Genomic DNA, 22,537 nt, shown 5'->3' with positions numbered 1-22,537 from the left:
AACTCAGTAAAATCTATGACATTGTTGCACGTTGCGTTTATATTTGCGCATGTAAGATTTTCCACCGATAATTTCTCGCATAATTAATTTTACCAACACAGAAAGATCAGACCATGTGAAACGAGCTAATTATCTGTCGGCATTCATAAAAACGATACCTAAACTTCCATTTTCCATCACAGCTGTCGTGATTTTTTAAAAATTATTATATGACTTAACTCACAATAAACCTGTATGGAAACGTGGTTTGTGACTGTATTTTTTAGAACTCTTTGCATATAAAAAGATATACCAGCTGTAAATCAAACGCTTTTTATTTCTCCATATAGAAAAAGAATTAAGTTAAATCGGGAAACAGTCCATCAGAAATTCACCATCTCGTTTTTCCAACCGATGGTCCGTGATACATTTATATAACATTTGTCCCATAAATGAAAAAAAAAGTAAGAAAATGTAAATACTATGTTCACAGTAATAAATATTAAAAACAAAAATATTTTGTACATTGATATATATATATAAACGAAAATGGCTGAAATAATAAACAATGACGAACCATTAGTTTAAATTCCCAAGGCATCGGTAACCATGGCCACTAAGATTCTGTAATAAATTCAATAAGGTGATATCTCAGACTGTAGTGCGTCACTGTAAATAAAATAAAAATATAAAAAATCATAGTGCAAGTTATTTCCTGCAACTTCCAAAACAAAACCAATAAGAATGACAAATGAGGACAAAAAGTAAATCATGTCTGGTACAGCACCTGCATGTCTTCCCTCCTGGTCTACTACTACTACTACTACTCTCTCTGTAGTCTTGGCAACGACACGTGAAACCACGCCCACTTTCAGGACCAGGCTCGTTTGGAAAAATGATTTTGAAACCAACATAACATAACTTCCTCACACTCAATTCTGTCATAATCATAAATCAAACCGTCATCATTAATTTGTGCACATATGTGTGTGTATATATATATATATATATATATATATATATATATATATATATATATATATATATATATCACGTTGTGTGTGTGTTTGTGCACAGTCTGTGTACACAAGTCAGTCAAAGTAATAAGGAAATGCATAGAAAAAAAGAAGAATTACCATTGGTAGCCACTTAACAGGGTTACTGTCATGTAATATGCTGTGACACAGAGCTTGGCAGAAACAGTGCCTTGCAAAACTATTCATTTTATTGTTTCACAAAGTGGAATTAAAATTGATTTAATTGTACTTTTCTGTCAATGTGGATTTATTTTTTATTTTTAAGACTGCATAATTATTCAGCTCCCTGAGTCAATACATGTTATAAACCCCTTTTGGCAGCAGTTACATCTGTGAGTCTTCTCGGGTAAGTCTCTAAGAGCTTTGCAAACCTGGATTGTTCTCATAATTACCCATTATTCTTTTCAAAATTCTTCAAGCTCTGTCAAGGTGTTGGGGATCATGGCTAGACAGACCTTTTCAAGTCTTGCCATAGATTTTCAAGCAGATTTAAATCAAAACTGTAACTCAGCCCCGCAGGAACATTCCCAGCCTCCTTGATAAGCAACTCCAGTGTAGATTTGGCCTTGTGTTTTAGGTTAATGTCCTCTTGAATAGGTGAAATCATCTCTCAGTGTCGGTTGGAAAGCAGACTGAAAGGATTTTGACCGTGCTTTGCTCCAGCTAGTTTCTTTTTATCCTGAAAACCTCCTCAGTATTTGCCGATGTCAAGCACACCCATAACATGATGCAGCCGCCAGCATGATTGAATATAAGGAGGCAGTTAGGTACTTTGTGTTGTATTTTCTCCAAACAGAAGGCTTTGAGTTTAGTATATTTCTGTGCAGTTCTCTTTTTTAAAATTAATTTTACCTTTATTTAACTAGTTAAGAACAAAGTCTTATTTTCATTGATGGCCTAGGAACAGCGGGTTAACTACCTTGTTCAGGGGCAGAACGACAGATTTGTACCTTGTCAGCTCGGGGGTTTGAACTTGCAACCTTCTGGTTACTAGTCCAACGCTCTAACCACTAGGCTACCTTGCCGCCCCATTTCTCCTTCTCACTGCATACCAGATGTATATTTTGCATTCTTGTCACTGTTATTTAAATCATTATTGTGGAGTCCACTACAATGTTGATCCAACCTCTTTTGTTTTCATCCCGTCACAGCCATTTGTGGTAACATCCAATCACCATGGTAACATCCAATCACCATGGTAACATCCAATCACCATGATAACATCCTTGTCCTGTACCTCAGTTCAGAAGGAAGACTGTATCTTTGATGTGTCTGGGTGGTTTTACTATATCGTCCACGGCATCATTATTAACGTGACCACGCTTAAAGAGATATTACAATTAAACGTCTAATTTGATATTGTTACCCATCTACCAATCACTGCCATTTATTTTTAAATTTTTTAAACGAGGCTTTTGAAAAGCTCCCTGGTCTTTGTAGTTGAATCTGTGAAGAGGGACATTAGAGGAAGGGTTAGTCATTCAGAAATAATGTCAACCCCTATTTTATCACACAGGGTTCATGTCACTTATTACGCATGTTAAGTCACATTTTACTCCTGAACTAATTTAATCCTTAAACAAAAAAGGGGCTGAATACTATTTTAGTCATCGAATTAGTTTTAAATCTTTATAATGTTTGCGTTCCACTTTGACAGACTACACACGAGTTGACTAATTAAAATACAATTTTAATCCCACTTTTTGCAACACAATAAAAAAAATGGGAAGAAATCCAAAAAGGGGGGGGTATGAATAGTTTTGCAAGTCACTGTAGATGTGTGGACTGTCATCGGTCTCCTCCACCGCCACTCGTCCCTGGATTCCCTTTCCCCTCAAACATATAGTTCGTCCTAAACAGCATCCTATACTGCAAAAAGTAGTGCCTTGTGAAAAGTAGTGCACTATATATATATATATATATATACGGTATATTACGGTGCCGTTTTGAATGTAGATATGAGCCTTTTCTTCCTGCGGCCTCTCTCTCCTTTTGAAAAAAAAGGTCAAAGGTCAAATCGAGGCGGCGAGGGAGAGGGGAAAGTGGACGAAAATGCGCTTGAATGAAATGAAACCGTCCCATTTTTTCCACTCCTGTTCCATCAGGCGAATGACGTTTACAGGGGTGGATTCCAAAATAAATGTGTTACGTGATAAATACGAATGAAGTTAGTTATGCAATACGTTTTCTAGATGAAGGATAAATAGCATATCGTTTACAAAAAAAAAAACGCGTCCATGCTTTTCTCCTCTGACAATACAACAGCTGATTCAAAACGGGCGTGTGGCAGATATCCAAGCTCTTCCGTTTGTAGGATACACTTGTGCTTCCTCGTCAAAAGGAGGCTTAGACAAGGAGGGGAGGACCGTCTTCCCGTTCGCCTACTGACGAACTGACACACTCCTCGACCACTCATCGGTTTCCGGGTCACGGAGGAGAGACGACAGAGGACAGAGACGACAGAGAGGAGAGTGGATGGAAGAGAGAGGACAGAGACGACAGAGAGGAGAGTGGATGGAAGAGAGAGGACAGAGACGACAGAGAGGAGAGTGGATGGAAGAGAGAGGACAGAGACGACAGAGAGGAGAGTGGACGGAAGAGAGAGGACAGAGACGAGAGTGGATGGAAGAGAGAGGACAGAGACAGAGAGGAGAGTGGACGGAAGAGAGAGGACAGAGAGAGGTGGGGGGGATCCCTTCCTTTCCTCACTGTCAGCAGGCTGGTCTGCTCTTCGGCCTGCAGTAAGGTGAACCCTGACCTCGTAACTCGTGACTGGGTTACTCCCAGGAGGACTAGGGTGTAGTCATTAGGGCAGACCGTATTCACCCCAGGTTTCAAAACAAGCATTTCTCATTCGACCAAGTCCAAGACTATGACAGTTTTATAATCCACCTGACCCCAGTCTCTACGATAGGAACCAGTGGTTCAGTCAGACCTCGGCCCCCAGCTCTATGACCCCAGTCTCTACGATGGGAACCAGTGGTTCAGTCAGACCTCGGCCCCCAGCTCTATGACCCCAGTCTCTACGATGGGAACCAGTTTATCATCCACCTGAACCAGCAGGATGGTCTTGTCTATATGGGAACGGCTGGTGAGGTCACGGCTACAAGGCACCCACCGGTGAATCACCTGGAGAGAAGGGTCGGTGACAGAGAGGGGGGGGGGGGGGAGAAAGAGAGAGAGAGAAGGGTTGGTGAGAGAGGGGAGAGAGGGAGGGAGAGCAGAGAGGGGGAGAAGGGTTGGTGACAGAGGGGAGAGAGAGGGAGGGAGAGAAGGTTTGGTGACAGAGGGGAGAGAGAGGGAGAGAGAGGAGAGAAGGGTTGGTGAGAGAGAGAACAGAAAGTCATTCCTTGATATGTATGAACACATTTAATATAATACTGAAAACATCATGAATATATTGAAGTTTTTTTTTAAAAAATTTTAATTCTAGTGAAAGTGATAATTGTAAAACTGAGATGGTAAAGGTGACCTCGTGGAGGAAGTAGAGAACCTACATGTCCCTCCATGCCCTCCAGGGGGCTCCAGTCCCTCCAGCAGCTGCGTCCTGCCCTCAACCTCACCGTCTCATCAGGCCACTGCAGCTCCTTCCGCTTCGACAGGTTAATGATCTCCAGCACCTGGCTCACATCCACGATCTGGCGGGAGAAATATGTGCAGTCAAGATCAGCGACATCAAATAACTTAAACAATGTTTTTAGGGGGAGGGGGGGAGGTTATCAACTCCAGTCCTCGAGACCCCCTCCCCCAACCCCCACCTCACATAGGTCTACATGTTAACTGTGGCCCTGGACAAGCACACCTCATTCAACTTATCAAGGGCTTGAGGATTAGTTGACAAGTCTGGTGTGCTTGTCCCGGGGCCACAGTTAAAACGTGTACCGTTTTAGGGGTCCTGCAGGAATGCATCTGAGAAACGCCATCTAAAAGTAAAGTATCCGTTTCCAAATGACTCGTAAATGTTTCTTTACCCTGAAAGCAGTCGATGGAAAATAAACCATAACTCATTTTGTAATTTAGGTGAACTGTCCCTTTTAACGCCTCTGAGAAACAGCCGCTGTTGATTACAACATTTCTATCAAAGCGTTTTTACGTTTTTCTCTCCTGACCGACCTGCACTCTGTAGGAGATGTCGTCCCGTCGCACGGCGGACAGAGCCGGGACGTGGTGGTCCAGTGGGTCCACCGTGGCGCCACTACCCAGCCCGTCGTTACCCAGCAGGCCTACCAGGGTGTGTCTCTTACAGGGCGGGATACTGTGGGAGGAGAGCGAGGCAGAGGGGCCGGCGGGGTCCGAGGACGACCCGGAGCCCAGGCGGAGCTGTAGGGAGGTGGGGAGGGTACGGTGGGACAGTTGGCTGGTAGAGTAGCGACGGCAGGGATCCAGGCCAGTGGCTGAGGTACGGAGAGACGAGTGACGGCTGCTGTTATAGCGGTAGGATGAAGACTGGCTGGTTACGGAGGCTCGGGCTGGAGAGTGGTGCACAAGGCCAGACTGGACCGACTGGGAGCTCTGACTGGTCCCTGAATGGAGAGGAGAGATACAGGTTAGTTGGTGCCTGTTTGGAGAGATACAGGTTAGTTGGTGTCTGTGTGGAGAGGAGAGATACAGGTTGGTTGGTGTCTGTGTGGAGAGGTGAGATACAGGTTGGTTGGTGTCTGTGTGAAGAGGAGAGATACAGGTTGGTTGGTGTCTGTGTGGAGAGGTGAGATACAGGTTGGTTGGTGTCTGTGTGGAGAGGTGAGATACAGGTTGGTTGGTGTCTGTGTGAAGAGGAGAGATACAGGTTAATTAGTGCCTGTATGGAGAGGAGAGATACAGGTTAGTTGGTGCCTGTCTGGAGAGATACAGGTTAGTTGGTGCCTGTTTGGAGAGATACAGGTTAGTTGGTGCCTGTTTGGAGAGATACAGGTTGGTTGGTGTCTGTATGGAGAGGAGAGATACAGGTTGGTTGGTGCCTGTGTGGAGAGGAGAGATACAGGTTAGTTACAGGTTGGTTGGTGCCTGTTTGGAGAGATACAGGTTAGTTGGTGCCTGTGTGGAGAGATACAGGTTAGTTGGTGCCTGTGTGGAGAGATACAGGTTAGTTGGTGCCTGTGTGGAGAGATACAGGTTAGTTGGTGTCTGTATGGAGAGGAGAGATACAGGTTGGTTGGTGCCTGTATGGAGAGGAGAGATACAGGTTGGTTGGTGCCTGTGTGGAGAGGAGAGATACAGGTTAGTTACAGGTTGGTTGGTGCCTGTTTGGAGAGATACAGGTTAGTTGGTGCCTGTGTGGAGAGATACAGGTTAGTTGGTGCCTGTGTGGAGAGATACAGGTTAGTTGGTGCCTGTGTGGAGAGATACAGGTTGGTTGGTGTCTGTATGGAGAGGAGAGATACAGGTTGGTTGGTGCCTGTTTGGAGAGATACAGGTTAGTTGGTGCCTGTGTGGAGAGATACAGGTTAGTTGGTGCCTGTGTGGAGAGATTTAGGTTGGTTGGGCCTGTGTGGAGAGATTTAGGTTGGTTGGGCCTGTGTGGAGAGGAGAGAAGGTAACCAGGTCAGAACACAGTTTTTTGTGATATCTGGGAAACATTTTTAGAGATTTGATCATTTTCAGTCAATTCAGGAAATTGCTTTTAATTTCCCCGAATTGAGAAGGACTCACCCCAGCCCTGGTGTACGTGGTGGTGGTGCTCACTCATATTGTGTGGCTGGTAGGCCAGGTGAGCGGCCGGTCTTGACAGCCCCCCCTGGGACACCGAGCTCTGCTGGGAGTCACCGCTCAGCCCTGTCCCATTACCACTGGTGCAGGACAACCCCCCTGCATCAGAATCCTCAATGTTCACACCACTGTTACAGCCAGCTCCACAGCCCTTACGCAATCTACAGAGAGAGAGGGACAGAGCGAGAGGTGAGGGTCAGCGCGAGAGGTGAGGGACAGAGCGAGAGGTGAGGGACAGAGCGAGAGGTGAGGGACAGCGCGAGAGGTGAGGGACAGCGCGAGAGGTGAGGGACAGCGCGAGAGGTGAGGGACAGAGCGAGAGGTGAGGGACAGCGCGAGAGGTGAGGGACAGCGCGAGAGGTGAGGGACAGCGCGAGAGGTGAGGGACAGCGCGAGAGGTGAGGGACAGAGCGAGAGGTGAGGGACAGAGAGAGAGGTGAGGGACAGAGCGAGAGGTGAGGGACAGAGCGAGAGGTGAGGGACAGAGAGAGAGGTGAGGGACAGAGCGAGAGGTGAGGGACAGAGCGAGAGGTGAGGGACAGCGCGAGAGGTGAGGGACAGCGCGAGAGGTGAGGGACAGCGCGAGAGGTGAGGGACAGAGCGAGAGGTGAGGGACAGAGAGAGAGGTGAGGGACAGAGCGAGAGGTGAGGGACAGAGCGAGAGGTGAGGGACAGAGAGAGAGGTGAGGGACAGAGCGAGAGGTGAGGGACAGAGCGAGAGGTGAGGGACAGAGCGAGAGGTGATGGGATTACAAAATAAACATTCAGAGAGAACAGTGACAGCCCGCTGGCACAAATAATGACAGAAATACATCTGACAATACATCATGTGTCAGTGTTTTACAGTAACCAGACCAAGACCCCAAAAAGCAAAAACAGTGTTTTACAGTAACCAAGCCAAGACCCCAAAAAGCAACCAGTGTTTTACAGTAACCAAGCCCCCAAAAAGCAAAAACAATGTTTTACAGTAACCAGGCCAAGACCCCAAAAAGCAAGCATTATTTTACAGTAACCAGGCCAAGACCCCAAAAAGCAACCAGTGTTTTACAGTAACCAAGCCCCCAAAAAGCAAAAACAATGTTTTACAGTAACCAGGCCAAGACCCCAAAAAGCAAGCAGTATTTTACAGTAACCAGGCCAAGACCCCAAAGAGCAACCAGTGTTTTACAGTAACCAAGCCCCCAAAAAGCAAAAACAATGTTTTACAGTAACCAGGCCAAGACCCCAAAAAGCAAGCAGTATTTTACAGTAACCAGGCCAAGACACCCAAAAAGCAAGCAGTATTTTACAGTAACTAGGCCAAGACCCCCAAAAGGCAAGCAGAACCACAGTGGAACGTTCTCTCCCTAGAATACATTTTAAAGACAGAGTCCCCAATACTATCTACATTCTCCTGAAGTGTACACTCGTTCACTACATCCCCACAAATCTAAAATCTTTGGATTGGTAGCGGCATGGGCTAACGGGAGTTTCCACAAATACTTGTTATAACAGTCATTGCGTTTTAAGTCAGTGAAGAGAAGTGAACAAGTGCACACTTTAGGAGGGAAGAAAGACAATTGGGACATACGCAGAATGCTGATTGGTCCTCCCAGGATGTGACCTACCTGTGCCAGGTACTGACGATTAAGTTCCTTATATTGCCAATGCTGATTGGTCCTCCCAGGATGTGACCTAGCTGTGTGTGCGAGTTGCAATAGGACGTAGTCAGGGGCGACACGTAGATGGGGTATCCAATGGGCTGGTCACACGAGGAGTTGATCATGTTGCGTAACGCCTGTTTGGCGTTCTGGATGCTTCCGCGTTCTGGGTTCCTGTTCCGTAAGAACACCAGCTCCTGCTGTTGTCCCGCCCACAACCCACGGACACATTCCTTGTTCACCTGCAAGACGACGATCACACACAATCAATTTAGATACTTCATACGGTTTTTAAAAACAAGTTCATTCTTTAGTCCCCCTGCATGTTTCTTTTAGGCACTTCCTCTGGTTCAGACTTCTGATGACGTTGTCCATGATCTGTCCTGGTCTCCCTTCTCTCTCACGGTCTCCTCTCCTCCCTAAAATCTGTCCTGGTCTCCCTTCTCTCTCACGGTCTCCTCTCCTCCCTAAAATCTGTCCTGGTCTCCCTTCTCTCTCACGGTCTCCTCTCCTCCCTAAAATCTGTCCTGGTCTGCCTTCTCTCTCCCTGTCCCTCCAAGATCTGTCCTGGTCTCCCTGTCCCCCTCTCCAAGATCTGTCCTGGTCTCCCTGTCCCCCTCTCCAAGATCTGTCCTGGTCTCCCTGTCCCCCTCTCCAAGATCTGTCCTGGTCTCCCTTTTCTCTCCCTGTCCCCCTCTCCAAGATCTGTTCTGGTCTCCCTTCTCTCTCACGCTCTTTCTCCTCTGTCACCAGGTCTGTCGCACCTTGATGACCCTAAAGCTGAGGTATCGTCTGTTGAGCACGACGAGCTACTAACCCTGATGACCCTAAAGCTGAGGTATCGTCTGTTGAGCACGACGAGCTACTAACCCTGATGACCCTAAAGCTGAGGTATCGTCTGTTGAGCACGACGAGCTACTAACCCTGATGACCCTAAAGCTGAGGTATCGTCTGTTGAGCACGACGAGCTACTAACCCTGATGACCCTAAAGCTGAGGTATCGTCTGTTGAGCACGACGAGCTACTAACCCTGATGACCCTAAAGCTGAGGTATCGTCTGTTGAGCACGACGAGCTACTAACCTTGATGACCCTAAAGCTGAGGTATCGTCTGTTGAGCACGACGAGCTACTAACCTTGATGACCCTAAAGCTGAGGTATCGTCTGTTGAGCACGACGAGCTACTAACCCTGATGACCCTAAAGCTGAGGTATCGTCTGTTGAGCACGACGAGCTACTAACCTTGATGACCCTAAAGCTGAGGTATCGTCTGTTGAGCACGACGAGCTACTAACCCTGATGACCCTAAAGCTGAGGTATCGTCTGTTGAGCACGACGAGCTACTAACCTTGACCCTAAAGCTGAGGTAACGTCTGTTGAGCACGACGAGCTACTAACCTTGATGACCCTAAAGCTGAGGTATCGTCTATTGAGCACGATAATCTTGTACTCGTTGGTTCCCTCGTCTAGGACGTGGCGCAGGGCTAGCAGTGAGGGCGAGTTGGAGAGCACGGCGCTGCGCCAGGCCGGGTCACCCTCGTGGGCGATCACCAGGTTCTGCTGGTGAGACGAGATGGCCTGGAAAAGAACCACCGGCTCGTCATACTCATCTGGAGACGTGAAGTGGTCCTGAGAGAGAAAAAGACAGGAAGAGAGAGAGTTCCTTAGAGTCGAATGAGGTCGTTTCTGGTTTCTCAGGGAGTACAGATGGAGTCTCTCTCACCTGGTGTAGTGACATGCGTATCCCAGGCAACTCTCACCTGGTGTAGTGACATGCGTATCCCAGGCAACTCTCACCTGGTGTAGTGACATGCGTATCCCAGGCAACTCTCACCTGGTGTAGTGACATGCGTATCCCAGGCAACTCTCACCTGGTGTAGTGACATGCGTATCCCAGGCAACTCTCACCTGGTGTAGTGACATGCGTATCCCAGGCAACTCTCACCTGGTGTAGTTTGAGTGACATGCGTATCCCAGGCAACTCTCACCTGGTGTAGTTTGAGTGACATGCGTATCCCAGGCACCACCACCTTCCTCAGGAGCTCCATGTCGGCAAAGATCCACTCATCTCTCACCGAGGAGATCCGGAAGTCTCCCTTGAACAGCGCGTGGAGACCATACAGAAAGGACTCCAGGTTACTGGGGAGAGAGAGGAGAGACGGGAGTCATGGGAGAGAGAGGAGAGAGACGGGAGAGAGAGAGGAGAGACACGGGAGAGAGAGAGGAGAGACACGGGAGAGACACGGGGGAGAGACGGGAGAGAGAGGGGAGAGAGAGGAGAGACACGGGAGAGAGAGGAGAGACACGGGAGAGAGAGGAGAGAGAGGAGAGACACGGGAGAGAGAGGAGAGACACGGGAGAGAGAGGAGAGAGAGGAGAGACACGGGAGAGAGAGGAGAGACACGGGAGAGAGACACACGGGAGAGAGACACACGGGAGAGAGAGGAGACACGGGAGAGACACGGGAGAGAGAGGAGAGAGAGGAGAGACACGGGAGAGAGAGGAGAGACACGGGAGAGAGACACACGGGAGAGAGACACACGGGAGAGAGAGGAGACACGGGAGAGAGGAGGAGACACGGGAGAGAGAGGAGACACGGGAGAGAGAGGAGACACGGGAGAGAGAGGAGACACGGGAGAGAGAGGAGACACGGGAGAGAGAGGAGACACGGGAGAGAGAGGAGACACGGGAGAGAGAGGAGACACGGGAGAGAGAGGAGACACGGGAGAGAGAGGAGACACGGGAGAGAGAGGAGACACGGGAGAGAGAGGAGACACGGGAGAGAGGAGACACGGGAGAGACAGGAGACACGGGAGAGACAGGAGACACGGGAGAGACAGGAGACACGGGAGAGAGAGGAGACACGGGAGAGAGAGGAGACATGGGAGGAGAGAGAGGAGACACGGGAGGAGAAAGAGGAGACACGGGAGGAGAAAGAGGAGACACGGGAGGAGAGAGAGGAGACACGGGAGGAGAGAGAGGAGACACGGGAGAGAGGAGAGAGGAGACACGGGAGAGAAAGGAGAGAGAGGAGACACGGGAGAGAGAGGAGACACGGGAGAGAGAGGAGACACGGGAGAGAGAGGAGACACGGGAGAGAGAGGAGACACGGGAGAGAGAGGAGACACGGGAGAGAGAGGAGACACGGGAGAGAGAGGAGACACGGGAGAGAGAGGAGACACGGGAGAGAGAGGAGACACGGGAGAGAGAGGAGAGAGACACACGGGAGGAGAGAGAGGAGACACGAGAGGGAGACACAGGAGTCATGAAATGGCTTCAAACTATGCAATAACTATTTAGGGAAGAAGCAGTCAGCTGGTATTCTGTCTATAATGGAGTGGCCAGCACAGTCACCGGATCTCAACCCTATTGAGCTGTTGTGGGAGCAGCTTGACCGTATGGTACGTAAGAACGGCCCATCAAGCCAATCCAACTTGTGGGAGGTGCTTCAGGAAGAATGGGGTGAAATCTCTTCAGATTACCTCAACAAATTGACAACTAGAATGCCAAAGATTCTGCAAGGCTGTAATTGCTGCAAATGGAGGATTATTTGACGAAAGCTAAGTTTTGAAGGAGACAATTATTATTAAAAAAAAAAAAAAAAAAAATCCTTATTTATAACCTTGTCAACGTCTTCACTATATTTCCTGTTCATTTTGCAACTCATTTCATGTGTGTTTTCATGGAAAACAAGGACATTTCTGAGTGACACCAAACTTTTGAACGGTAGTGTATATTGGGAGGAGTGCCTTTCCTCAGCCACAGAGTGTTATATGTGCTACAGTACTATCTCACAACTCAGGAGACAGAGGAGACACGGGAGAGAGACACGGGAGACAGAGGAGACACGGGAGAGAGACACGGGAGAGAGGGAGACAAATGAGAGGGGAGACACACGGGAGAGAGAGAGGGGAGACACACGGGAGAGAGAGAGGGGAGACTCGATGAAACCTTCACTCTTGGCACAGACATTTAGAAACTAAACATGCCAATTTGGAAAATAAGGACATTTCTGAGTGACACCAAACTTTTGAACGGTAGTGTATATTGGGAGGAGTGCCTTTCCTCAGCCACAGAGTGTTATATGTGCTACAGTACTATCTCACAACTCGATGAAACCTTCACTCTTGGCACAGACATTTAGAAACTACACATGCCAATTTGGAAAATAAGGCACGGGAGGTTTCTGAGAGAGAATATAGAGGACTTTTGAGTAGTAAGACATGTATAAAAGCAACAGATACCATTAATAAGAAGGTCTAGAAGAGTCTTATATGGTGAACTACCGAGTGACTGGGACAGGGAAGCCCCATACTATTGTGGAGGAGTGGCTAGGACAGGGAAGCCCCATACTATTGTGGAGGAGTGGCGAGGACAGGGAAGCCCCATACTATTGTGGAGGAGTGGCTAGGACAGGGAAGCCCCATCCTATTGTGGAGGAGTGGCTAGGACAGGGAAGCCCCATACTATTGTGGAGGAGTGGCTAGGACAGGGAAGCCCCATACTATTGTGGAGGAGTGGCTAGGACAGGGAAGCCCCATACTATTGTGGAGGAGTGGCTAGGACAGGGAAGCCCCATACTATTGTAGAGGAGTGGCTGGGACAGGGAAGCCCCATACTATTGTAGAGGAGTGGCTGGAACAGGCAAGCCCCATACTATTGTGGAGGAGTGGCTAGGACAGGCAAGCCCCATACTATTGTAGAGGAGTGGCTGGGACAGGCAAGCCCCATACTATTGTAGAGGAGTGGCTGGGACAGGCAAGCCCCATACTATTGTAGAGGAGTGGCTGGGACAGGCAAGCCCCATACTATTGTAGAGGAGTGGCTAGGACAGGGAAGCCCCATACTATTGTAGAGGAGTGGCGAGGACAGGGAAGCCCCATACTATTGTAGAGGAGTGGGGAGGACAGGGAAGCCCCATACTATTGTAGAGGAGTGGCGAGGACAGGGAAGCCCCATACTATTGTAGAGGAGTGGCTGGAACAGGGAAGCCCCATACTATTGTAGAGGAGTGGCTGGGACAGGGAAGCCCCATACTATTGTAGAGGAGTGGCTGGGACAGGGAAGCCCCATACTATTGTAGAGGAGTGGCGAGGACAGGGAAGCCCCATACTATTGTAGAGGAGTGGCTAGGACAGGGAAGACCCATACTATTGTAGAGGAGTGGCTGGGACAGGGAAGCCCCATACTATTGTAGAGGAGTGGCGAGGACAGGGAAGCCCCATACTATTGTGGAGGAGTGGCTGGGACAGGGAAGACCCATACTATTGTAGAGGAGTGGCTGGGACAGGGAAGCCCCATACTATTGTAGAGGAGTGGCGAGGACAGGGAAGCCCGATACTATTGTGGAGGAGTGGCTGGGACAGGCAAGCCCCATACTATTGTAGAGGAGTGGCGAGGACAGGGAAGACCCATACTATTGTAGAGGAGTGGCTAGGACAGGGAAGCCCCATACTATTGTAGAGGAGTGGCTGGGACAGGCAAGCCCCATACTATTGTAGAGGAGTGGCTGGGACAGGGAAGCCCCATACTATTGTAGAGGAGTGGCTGGGACAGGGAAGCCCCATACTATTGTGGAGGAGTGGCGAGGACAAACAAGCCCCATACTATTGTAGAGGAGTGGCTGGGACAGGGAAGCCCCATACTATTGTAGAGGAGTGGCGAGGACAGGGAAGCCCCATACTATTGTGGAGGAGTGGCTGGGACAGGCAAGCCCCATACTATTGTAGAGGAGTGGCGAGGACAGGGAAGACCCATACTATTGTAGAGGAGTGGCTAGGACAGGCAAGCCCCATACTATTGTAGAGGAGTGGCTAGGACAGGGAAGCCCCATACTATTGTAGAGGAGTGGCTGGGACAGGCAAGCCCCATACTATTGTAGAGGAGTGGGGAGGACAGGGAAGCCCCATACTATTGTAGAGGAGTGGCTGGGACAGGGAAGCCCCATACTATTGTGGAGGAGTGGCTGGGACAGGCAAGCCCCATACTATTGTGGAGGAGTGGCTGGGACAGGCAAGCCCCATACTATTGTGGAGGAGTGGCTGGGACAGGCAAGCCCCATACTATTGTGGAGGAGTGGCTGGGACAGGCAAGCCCCATACTATTGTAGAGGAGTGGGGAGGACAGGCAAGCCCCATACTATTGTAGAGGAGTGGCTGGGACAGGCAAGCCCCATACTATTGTAGAGGAGTGGGGAGGACAGGCAAGCCCCATACTATTGTAGAGGAGTGGCTGGGACAGGGTATTTGAAAAGTCATTACATTGCTCAACATTTCTTACCGTTTGTCATAATTAGTTAAAGTAATGAACTTTCGTTGGACTTTAGCTGCGTATTTTCCTCCATTTTCTTCAAATGTGAAATTGTTTTGAAGCCACGCCCATTTTCGGAAGAATTGCATTATGGGCCCTAAAAGCAAGGAAGTCGTGTCCACTGCTTGTATACTTTGTATTTTGGTGAATGTAGTACGACATCTGGGAACTTTTATATCACAAATAGTAGGGTTAGTATGAATATTGGAACACAGCTAATGTCTCAGGAAATCACCAAATGTTTTAGAAAGGTGATAAGCTGAGATACGGATGTATCCCCCTTTGTCTGTTACACACACTGCAGGATGGTTGCAAAATCACTGACTTCTCTGAAATCGTGGTTGGAAGATTCCCCGAATCAGGAGGGATTTCTGGAAAAGCTGAATTTTGCAACCCTACTCTGCAGACACAGAGAGGCAGACAGACACAGAGAGGCAGACAGACACAGACAGACAGACACAGACAGACACAGACAGACACAGAGAGGCAGACAGACACAGAGAGGCAGACAGACACAGAGAGGCAGACAGACACAGAGAGGCAGACAGACACAGAGAGGCAGACAGACACAGAGAGGCAGACAGACACAGAGAGGCAGACAGACACAGAGAGGCAGACAGACACAGAGAGGCAGACAGACACAGAGAGGCAGACAGACACAGAGAGGCAGACAGACACAGAGAGGCAGACAGACACAGAGAGGCAGACAGACACAGAGAGGCAGACAGACACAGAGAGGCAGACAGACACAGAGAGGCAGACAGACACAGAGAGGCAGACAGACACAGAGAGGCAGACAGACACAGAGAGGCAGGCAGACAGACACAGAGAGGCAGGCAGACAGACACAGAGAGGCAGGCAGACAGACACAGAGAGGCAGACTCACCTAGACATATGGTGTGCAGCAGTCCCCAGTGCTCTCCTGCCCAGCACACACAGGCCGAAACACAGCAACACCAGGGAAGAGTCCTTCTCACTGTCCAGAGGCTGCCAAGGAGATGAGAATAGATGGTTAGTTTAGAGAGGAGGGATGGTTAGATTAGAGAGGAAGGATGGATTAATTTAGAGAGGAGGGATGGTTAGATTAGAGAGGAGGGATGGTTAGATTAGAGAGGGATGGTTAGATTAGAGAGGAGGGATGGTTAGATTAGAGAGGAGGGATGGTTAGATTAGAGAGGAGGGATGGTTAGATTAGAGATGAGGGATGGTTAGATTAGAGATGAGGGATGGATTAATTTAGAGAGGAGGGATGGTTAGATTAGAGGAGGGATGGTTAGATTAGAGAGGAGGTATGGATTAATTTAGAGAGGGATGGTTTAATTTAGAGAGGAGGGATGGTTAGATTAGAGAGGAGGGATGGTTAGATTAGAGAGGAGGGATGGTTAGATTAGAGAGGAGGGATGGTTAGATTAGAGAGGAGGGATGGTTAGATTAGAGATGAGGGATGGATTAATTTAGAGAGGAGGGATGGTTAGATTAGAGGAAGGATGGTTAGATTAGAGAGGAGGGATGGATTAATTTAGAGAGGAGGGATGGTTAGATTAGAGAGGAGGGATGGTTAGATTAGAGAGGGATGGATTGATTTAGAGAGGGATGGATTAATTTAGAGAGGGATGGTTAGATTAGAAAGGGATGGTTAGATTAGAGAGGAGGGATGGATTAATTTAGAGAGGAGGGATGGTTAGATTAGAGAGGAGGGATGGTTAGATTAGAGAGGAGGGATGGATTAATTTAGAGAGGAGGGATGGATTAATTTAGAGAGGAGGGATGGTTAGATTATAGAGGGATGGATTAATTTAGAGAGGAGGGATGGTTAGATTAGAGAGGAGGGATGGTTAGATTAGAGAGGAGGGATGGTTAGATTAGAGAGGGATGGTTAGATTAAAGAGGGATGGTTAGATTAGAGAGGAGGGATGGTTAGATTAGAGAGGGATGGATTAATTTAGAGAGGAGGGATGGTTAGATTAGAGAGGAGGGATGGTTAGATTAGAGAGGAGGGATGGATTAATTTAGAGAGGAGGGATGGTTAGATTATAGAGGAGGGATGGATTAATTTAGAGAGGAGGGATGGTTAGATTAGAGAGGAGGGATGGTTAGATTAGAGAGGAGGGATGGATTAATTTAGAGAGGGATGGATTCATTTAGAGAGGGATGGTTAGATTAGAGAGGAGGGATGGATTAATTTAGAGAGGAGGGATGGTTAGATTAGAGAGGAGGGATGGTTGGATTAGAGAGGAGGGATGGTTAGATTAGAGAGGAGGGATGGTTAGATTAGAGAGGAGGGATGGTTGGATTAGAGAGGAGGGATGGTTAGATTAGAGAGGAGGGATGGTTGGATTAGAGAGGAGGGATGGTTAGATTAGAGAGGAGGGATGGTTGGATTAGAGAGGAGGGATGGTTAGATTAGAGAGGAGGGATGGTTGGATTAGAGAGGAGGGATGGTTGGATTAGAGAGGAGGGATGGTTAATTTAGAGGGGAGGGATGGTTAGATTAGAGAGGAGGGATGGTTAGATTAGAGAGGAGGGATGGTTAGATTAGAGAGGAGGGATGGTTAGATTAGAGAGGAGGGATGGTTAGATTAGAGAGGAGGGATGGTTAGATTAGAGAGGAGGGGTGGTTAGATTAGAGAGGAGGGGTGGTTAGATTAGAGAGGAGGGATGGTTAGATTAGAGAGGAGGGATGGTTAGATTAGAGAGGAAGGATGGTTAGATTAGAGAGGAGGGATGTATTAATTTAGAGAGGAGGGATGGTTAGATTAGAGAGGAGGGATGTATTAATTTAGAGAGGAGGGATGGTTAGATTAGAGAGGAGGGATGGTTAGATTAGAGAGGAGGGATGTATTAATTTAGAGAGGAGGGATGGTTAGATTAGAGAGGAGGGATGTATTAATTTAGAGAGGAGGGATGGTTAGATTAGAGAGGAGGGATGGTTAGATTAGAGGAGGGATGGTTAGATTAGAGAGGAGGGATGTATTAATTTAGAGAGGAGGGATGGTTAGATTAGAGAGGAGGGATGGTTAGATTAGAGAGGAGGGATGGTTAGATTAGAGAGGAGGGATGGTTAGATTAGAGAGGAGGGATGGTTAGATTAGAGAGGAGGGATGGTTAGATTAGAGAGGAGGGATGGTTAGATTAGAGGAAGGATGGTTAGATTAGAGAGGAGGGATGGTTAGATTAGAGAGGAGGGATGGTTAGATTAGAGAGGAGGGATGGTTAGATTAGAGAGGAGGGATGGTTAGATTAGAGAGGAGGGATGGTTAGATTAGAGAGGAGGGATGGTTAGATTAGAGAGGAGGGATGGTTAGATTAGAGAGGGATGGTTAGATTAGAGAGGAGGGATGGTTAGATGAGAGGGATGGTTAGATTAGAGAGGAGGGATGGTTAGATTAGAGAGGAGGGATGGTTAGATTAGAGAGGAGGGATGGTTAGATTAGAGAGGGATGGTTAGATTAGAGAGGAGGGATGGTTAGATGAGAGGGATGGTTAGATTAGAGAGGAGGGATGGTTAGATTAGAGAGGAGGGATGGTTAGATTAAAGAGGAGGGATGGTTAGATTAGAGAGGAGGGATGGTTAGATTAGAGAGGAGGGATGGTTAGATTAGAGAGGAGGGATGTTATTAGAAGTAGGTCGGGTCCAGGTCCACGTAGTTCCTCTCTCCACAGGCCTTCAGCCCCTCCCTCATCGTCTCATTGGCCAGCCACTCCTCCAGCTTGGTAGAGGCTATTACGTAGTATATGATCCCCTGGAGAGAGGAAGTAGGGAGAGGTAAAGGAGGTGGGGGAGAGGAAGGAGATGGGGGAGAGGAAGGAGATGGGGGAGAGGAAGGAGATGGGGGAGAGGAAGGAGATGGGGGAGAGGAAGGAGATGGGGGAGAGGAAGGAGATGGGGGAGAGGAAGGAGATGGGGGCGAGGAAGGAGATGGGGGAGAGGAAGGAGATGGGGAGAGGAAGGAGATGGGGGAGAGGAAGGAGATGGGGGAGAGGAAGGAGATGGGGGAGAGTAAGGAGATGGGGGAGAGGAAGGAGATGGGGGAGAGGAAGGAGATGGGGGAGAGGAAGGAGATGGGGGAGAGGAAGGAGATGGGGGAGAGGGAGGAGATGGGGGAGAGGGAGGAGATGAGGGAGAGAGAGGAAGTAAGTAGGGAGAGAGGAAGTAAGTAGGGAGAGAGGAAGTAGGGAGAGAGGAAGTAGGGAGAGAGGAAGTAGGGAGAGAGGAAGTAGGGAGAGAGGAAGTAGGGAGAGAGGAAGTAGGGAGAGAGGAATTAGCGAGAGAGGAATTAGCGAGAGAAGAAGTAGGGAGAGAAGAAGTAGGGAGAGAAGAAGTAGGGAGAGAAGAAGTAGGGAGAGAAGAAGTAGGGAGAGAGGAAGTGAGAGGAAGTAGGGAGAGAGGAAGTAGGGAGAGAAGAAGTAGGGAGAGAGGAAGTAGGGAGAGAGGAAGTAGGGAGAGAAGAAGTAGGGAGAGAGGAAGTAGGGAGAGAGGAAGTAGGGAGAGAGGAAGTAGGGAGAGAGGAAGTAGGGAGAGAGGAAGTAGGGAGAGAGGAAGTAGGGAGAGAGAACAAGTTTAGGAGTTTAGTACCTTTCTCATGGGCAGTAGGAGATTGCATAAGGTTCATCTGTAATAACACCAGATTCGAACCGATAACCTCTCCGGTTTACCTCCAAGCAACCTGCTACGCCAGTGTAGAATAGCTGCAAACAGCAGACTAACAGCCGGGCCTCCCACTCACCTTGACGTAGTAAGTAGTCAGGATGCGTCGGAGGTCAAACACCTGGAGCATGGAGGCAGCGCTGTTGTCCGTGATGCTGTAGCCCTCCAGGACGTACTTGGTGACCAGCACCTCCCAGGCCAGCCAGCGCTGTCCGAAGGCCGCGTTGAAGGAAAGGACATGTGGCAGGTGACCTGGCTCACAGCAGCAGCAGCTCTCGTCCTCCTCCACCCCCTCCGTGATGGCCTCCACCTCCCTCTGCTGGCAGTACGTACCTGGGGGGGGGGGGGGGGGGACAGGACAGCTTCAGAAACATGCTATAATGCTTCATAAACTCTATAACCTAACAATGACAGGACGGCTTCAGAAACTCTATAATGCTTCATAAACTCTATAACCTAACAATGGCAGGACGGCTTCAGAAACATGCTATAATGCTTCATAAACTCTATAACCTAACAATGACAGTACGGCTTCAGAAACATGCTATAATGCTTCATAAACTCTATAACCTAACAATGACAGGACGGCTTCAGAAACATGCTATAATGCTTCATAAACTCTATAACCTAACAATGACAGGACGGCTTCAGAAACATGCTATAATGCTTCATAAACTCTATAACCTAACAATGGCAGGACGGCTTCAGAAACATGCTATAATGCTTCATAAACTCTATACCCTAACAATGACAGGACGGCTTCAGAAACATGCTATAATGCTTCATAAACTCTATAACCTAACAATGACAGGACAGCTTCAGAAACATGCTATAATGCTTCATAAACTCTATAACCTAACCCTAACAATGACAGGACGGCTTCAGAAACATGCTATAATGCTTCATAAACTCTATAACCTAACAATGACAGGACGGCTTCAGAAACATGCTATAATGCTTCATAAACTCTATAACCTAACAATGACAGGACGGCTTCAGAAACATGCTATAATGCTTCATAAACTCTATAACCTAACAATGACAGGACGGCTTCAGAAACATGCTATAATGCTTCATAAACTCTATAACCTAACCTTAACAATGACAGGACGGCTTCAGAAACATGCTATAATGCTTCATAAACTCTATAACCTAACAATGACAGGACGGCTTCAGAAACATGCTATAATGCTTCATAAACTCTATAACCTAACCCTAATAATGACAGGACGGCTTCAGAAACATGCTATAATGCTTCATAAACTCTATAACCTAACAATGACAGGACGGCTTCAGAAACATGCTATAATGCTTCATAAACTCTATAACCTAACAATGGCAGGACGGCTTCAGAAACATGCTATAATGCTTCATAAACTCTATACCCTAACAATGACAGGACGGCTTCAGAAACATGCTATAATGCTTCATAAACTCTATAACCTAACAATGACAGGACAGCTTCAGAAACATGCTATAATGCTTCATAAACTCTATAACCTAACCCTAACAATGACAGGACGGCTTCAGAAACATGCTATAATGCTTCATAAACTCTATAACCTAACAATGACAGGACGGCTTCAGAAACATGCTATAATGCTTCATAAACTCTATAACCTAACAATGACAGGACGGCTTCAGAAACATGCTATAATGCTTCATAAACTCTATAACCTAACAATGACAGGACGGCTTCAGAAACATGCTATAATGCTTCATAAACTCTATAACCTAACCTTAACAATGACAGGACGGCTTCAGAAACATGCTATAATGCTTCATAAACTCTATAACCTAACAATGACAGGACGGCTTCAGAAACATGCTATAATGCTTCATAAACTCTATAACCTAACCCTAATAATGACAGGACGGCTTCAGAAACATGCTATAATGCTTCAGAAACTCTATAACCTAACAATGACAGGACAGCTTCAGAAACATGCTATAATGCTTCATAAACTCTATAACCTAACCCTAACAATGACAGGACGGCTTCAGAAACATGCTACAATGCTTCATAAACTCTATAACCTAACAATGACAGGACGGCTTCAGAAACATGCTATAATGCTTCATAAACTCTATAACCTAACCCTAACAATGACAGGACGGCTTCAGAAACATGCTATAATGCTTCATAAACTCTATAACCTAACAATGACAGGACAGCTTCAGAAACATGCTATAATGCTTCATAAACTCTATAACCTAACAATGACAGGACAGCTTCAGAAACATGCTATAATGCTTCATAAACTCTATAACCTAACAATGACAGGACGGCTTCAGAAACATGCTATAATGCTTCATAAACTCTATAACCTAACAATGACAGGACGGCTTCAGAAACATGCTATAATGCTTCATAAACTCTATAACCTAACAATGACAGGACGGCTTCATAAACTCCTCGTGAACACTACGATTTAAACGTAAAAGGCCGTTATTCTGACTGGAGATCTGCAGGATGAACTCAAGTCTCCCGTTGACAATCAACCAACGATTGAATAAACCAGGCAGAATTGTACTCGTTTCATATCAAGTCAAATCAGGCCCAGAGAGAATTGTAAGAAAGCCTCTTCACATCGCGATAGAAAGTGTAGCTACAAGTCAAATCAGGCCCAGAGAGAATTGTAAGAAAGCCTCTTCACATCGCGATAGAAAGTGTAGCTACAAGACCAAGATGGCGTCAGAAATAAATCTGTCCTTTCTCCCGTATGCACTTGTTCACTTGCATGACTGTGGAAACTCCATCAAGGCCAAGCCTACACCAATCCAATGCTTTTAAACGTGTGGGGAGTAGGGAACGAGTGCACACTTCAGGAGGAAGGAGAGCTATTTAGCTAGCAAGTTGAGCTTATTTTGTGTGACTCCTCCATCCCTCCTCCTGACCTCTGAACTCCAGTCCTCGGAGCTGGAAGGTGACCAGTCCATTGCCGATCTCCACCAGGTGAACCAGGGCGTTGAGGTAGTCTGAAGCCAGGATGAAACAGTCTCCTGTGGTGTAGTTCCCCCAGCGGCCCAGCAACAGGTCTCCACAGAGGCTGTGCTGCAGGGAGCGCGTCAGGTGCTCATAGAAGATAGAATTCAGGTTGTTGTCGTCAGAACCTGACGGAGGAAAGGAGAAATTAACTTCAACAAGATGTGGGGGGAAAAAATAATTGCTGTTTCTACAAACTCGTTTTTATTTTCAACCAATATATATGAATCGTG

The 22,537-nt window shown here is 47.5% G+C and overlaps 1 protein-coding gene across 1 annotated transcript in view; it reads right to left on the bottom strand.

Moving 5' to 3' along the window:
- Window positions 1-305: 305 nt before the first annotated feature.
- Window positions 306-22,537, bottom strand: part of pcnx1 (pecanex 1) — an 88,955-nt gene continuing 66,723 nt past the window's right edge. The window contains 11 exon segments of the mRNA XM_090211679.1: window positions 306-4,145; window positions 4,514-4,654; window positions 5,130-5,539; window positions 6,666-6,883; window positions 8,330-8,604; window positions 9,760-9,990; window positions 10,350-10,500; window positions 15,557-15,731; window positions 18,296-18,413; window positions 19,398-19,651; window positions 22,217-22,432. Of these exon segments, the coding sequence (XP_090067805.1) occupies window positions 4,005-4,145; window positions 4,514-4,654; window positions 5,130-5,539; window positions 6,666-6,883; window positions 8,330-8,604; window positions 9,760-9,990; window positions 10,350-10,500; window positions 15,557-15,731; window positions 18,296-18,413; window positions 19,398-19,651; window positions 22,217-22,432 (2,330 nt within the window). The 3' untranslated portion in view covers window positions 306-4,004.

The sequence above is a fragment of the Oncorhynchus mykiss genome, chromosome 19, assembly GCF_057628025.1.
Source record: "Oncorhynchus mykiss isolate SJ-2025 chromosome 19, ASM5762802v1, whole genome shotgun sequence".
NCBI lineage: Eukaryota > Metazoa > Chordata > Actinopteri > Salmoniformes > Salmonidae > Oncorhynchus > Oncorhynchus mykiss.
Note: the sequence above shows the minus strand (reverse complement) of the source record. Positions and strands in the feature narration are given on the sequence as shown.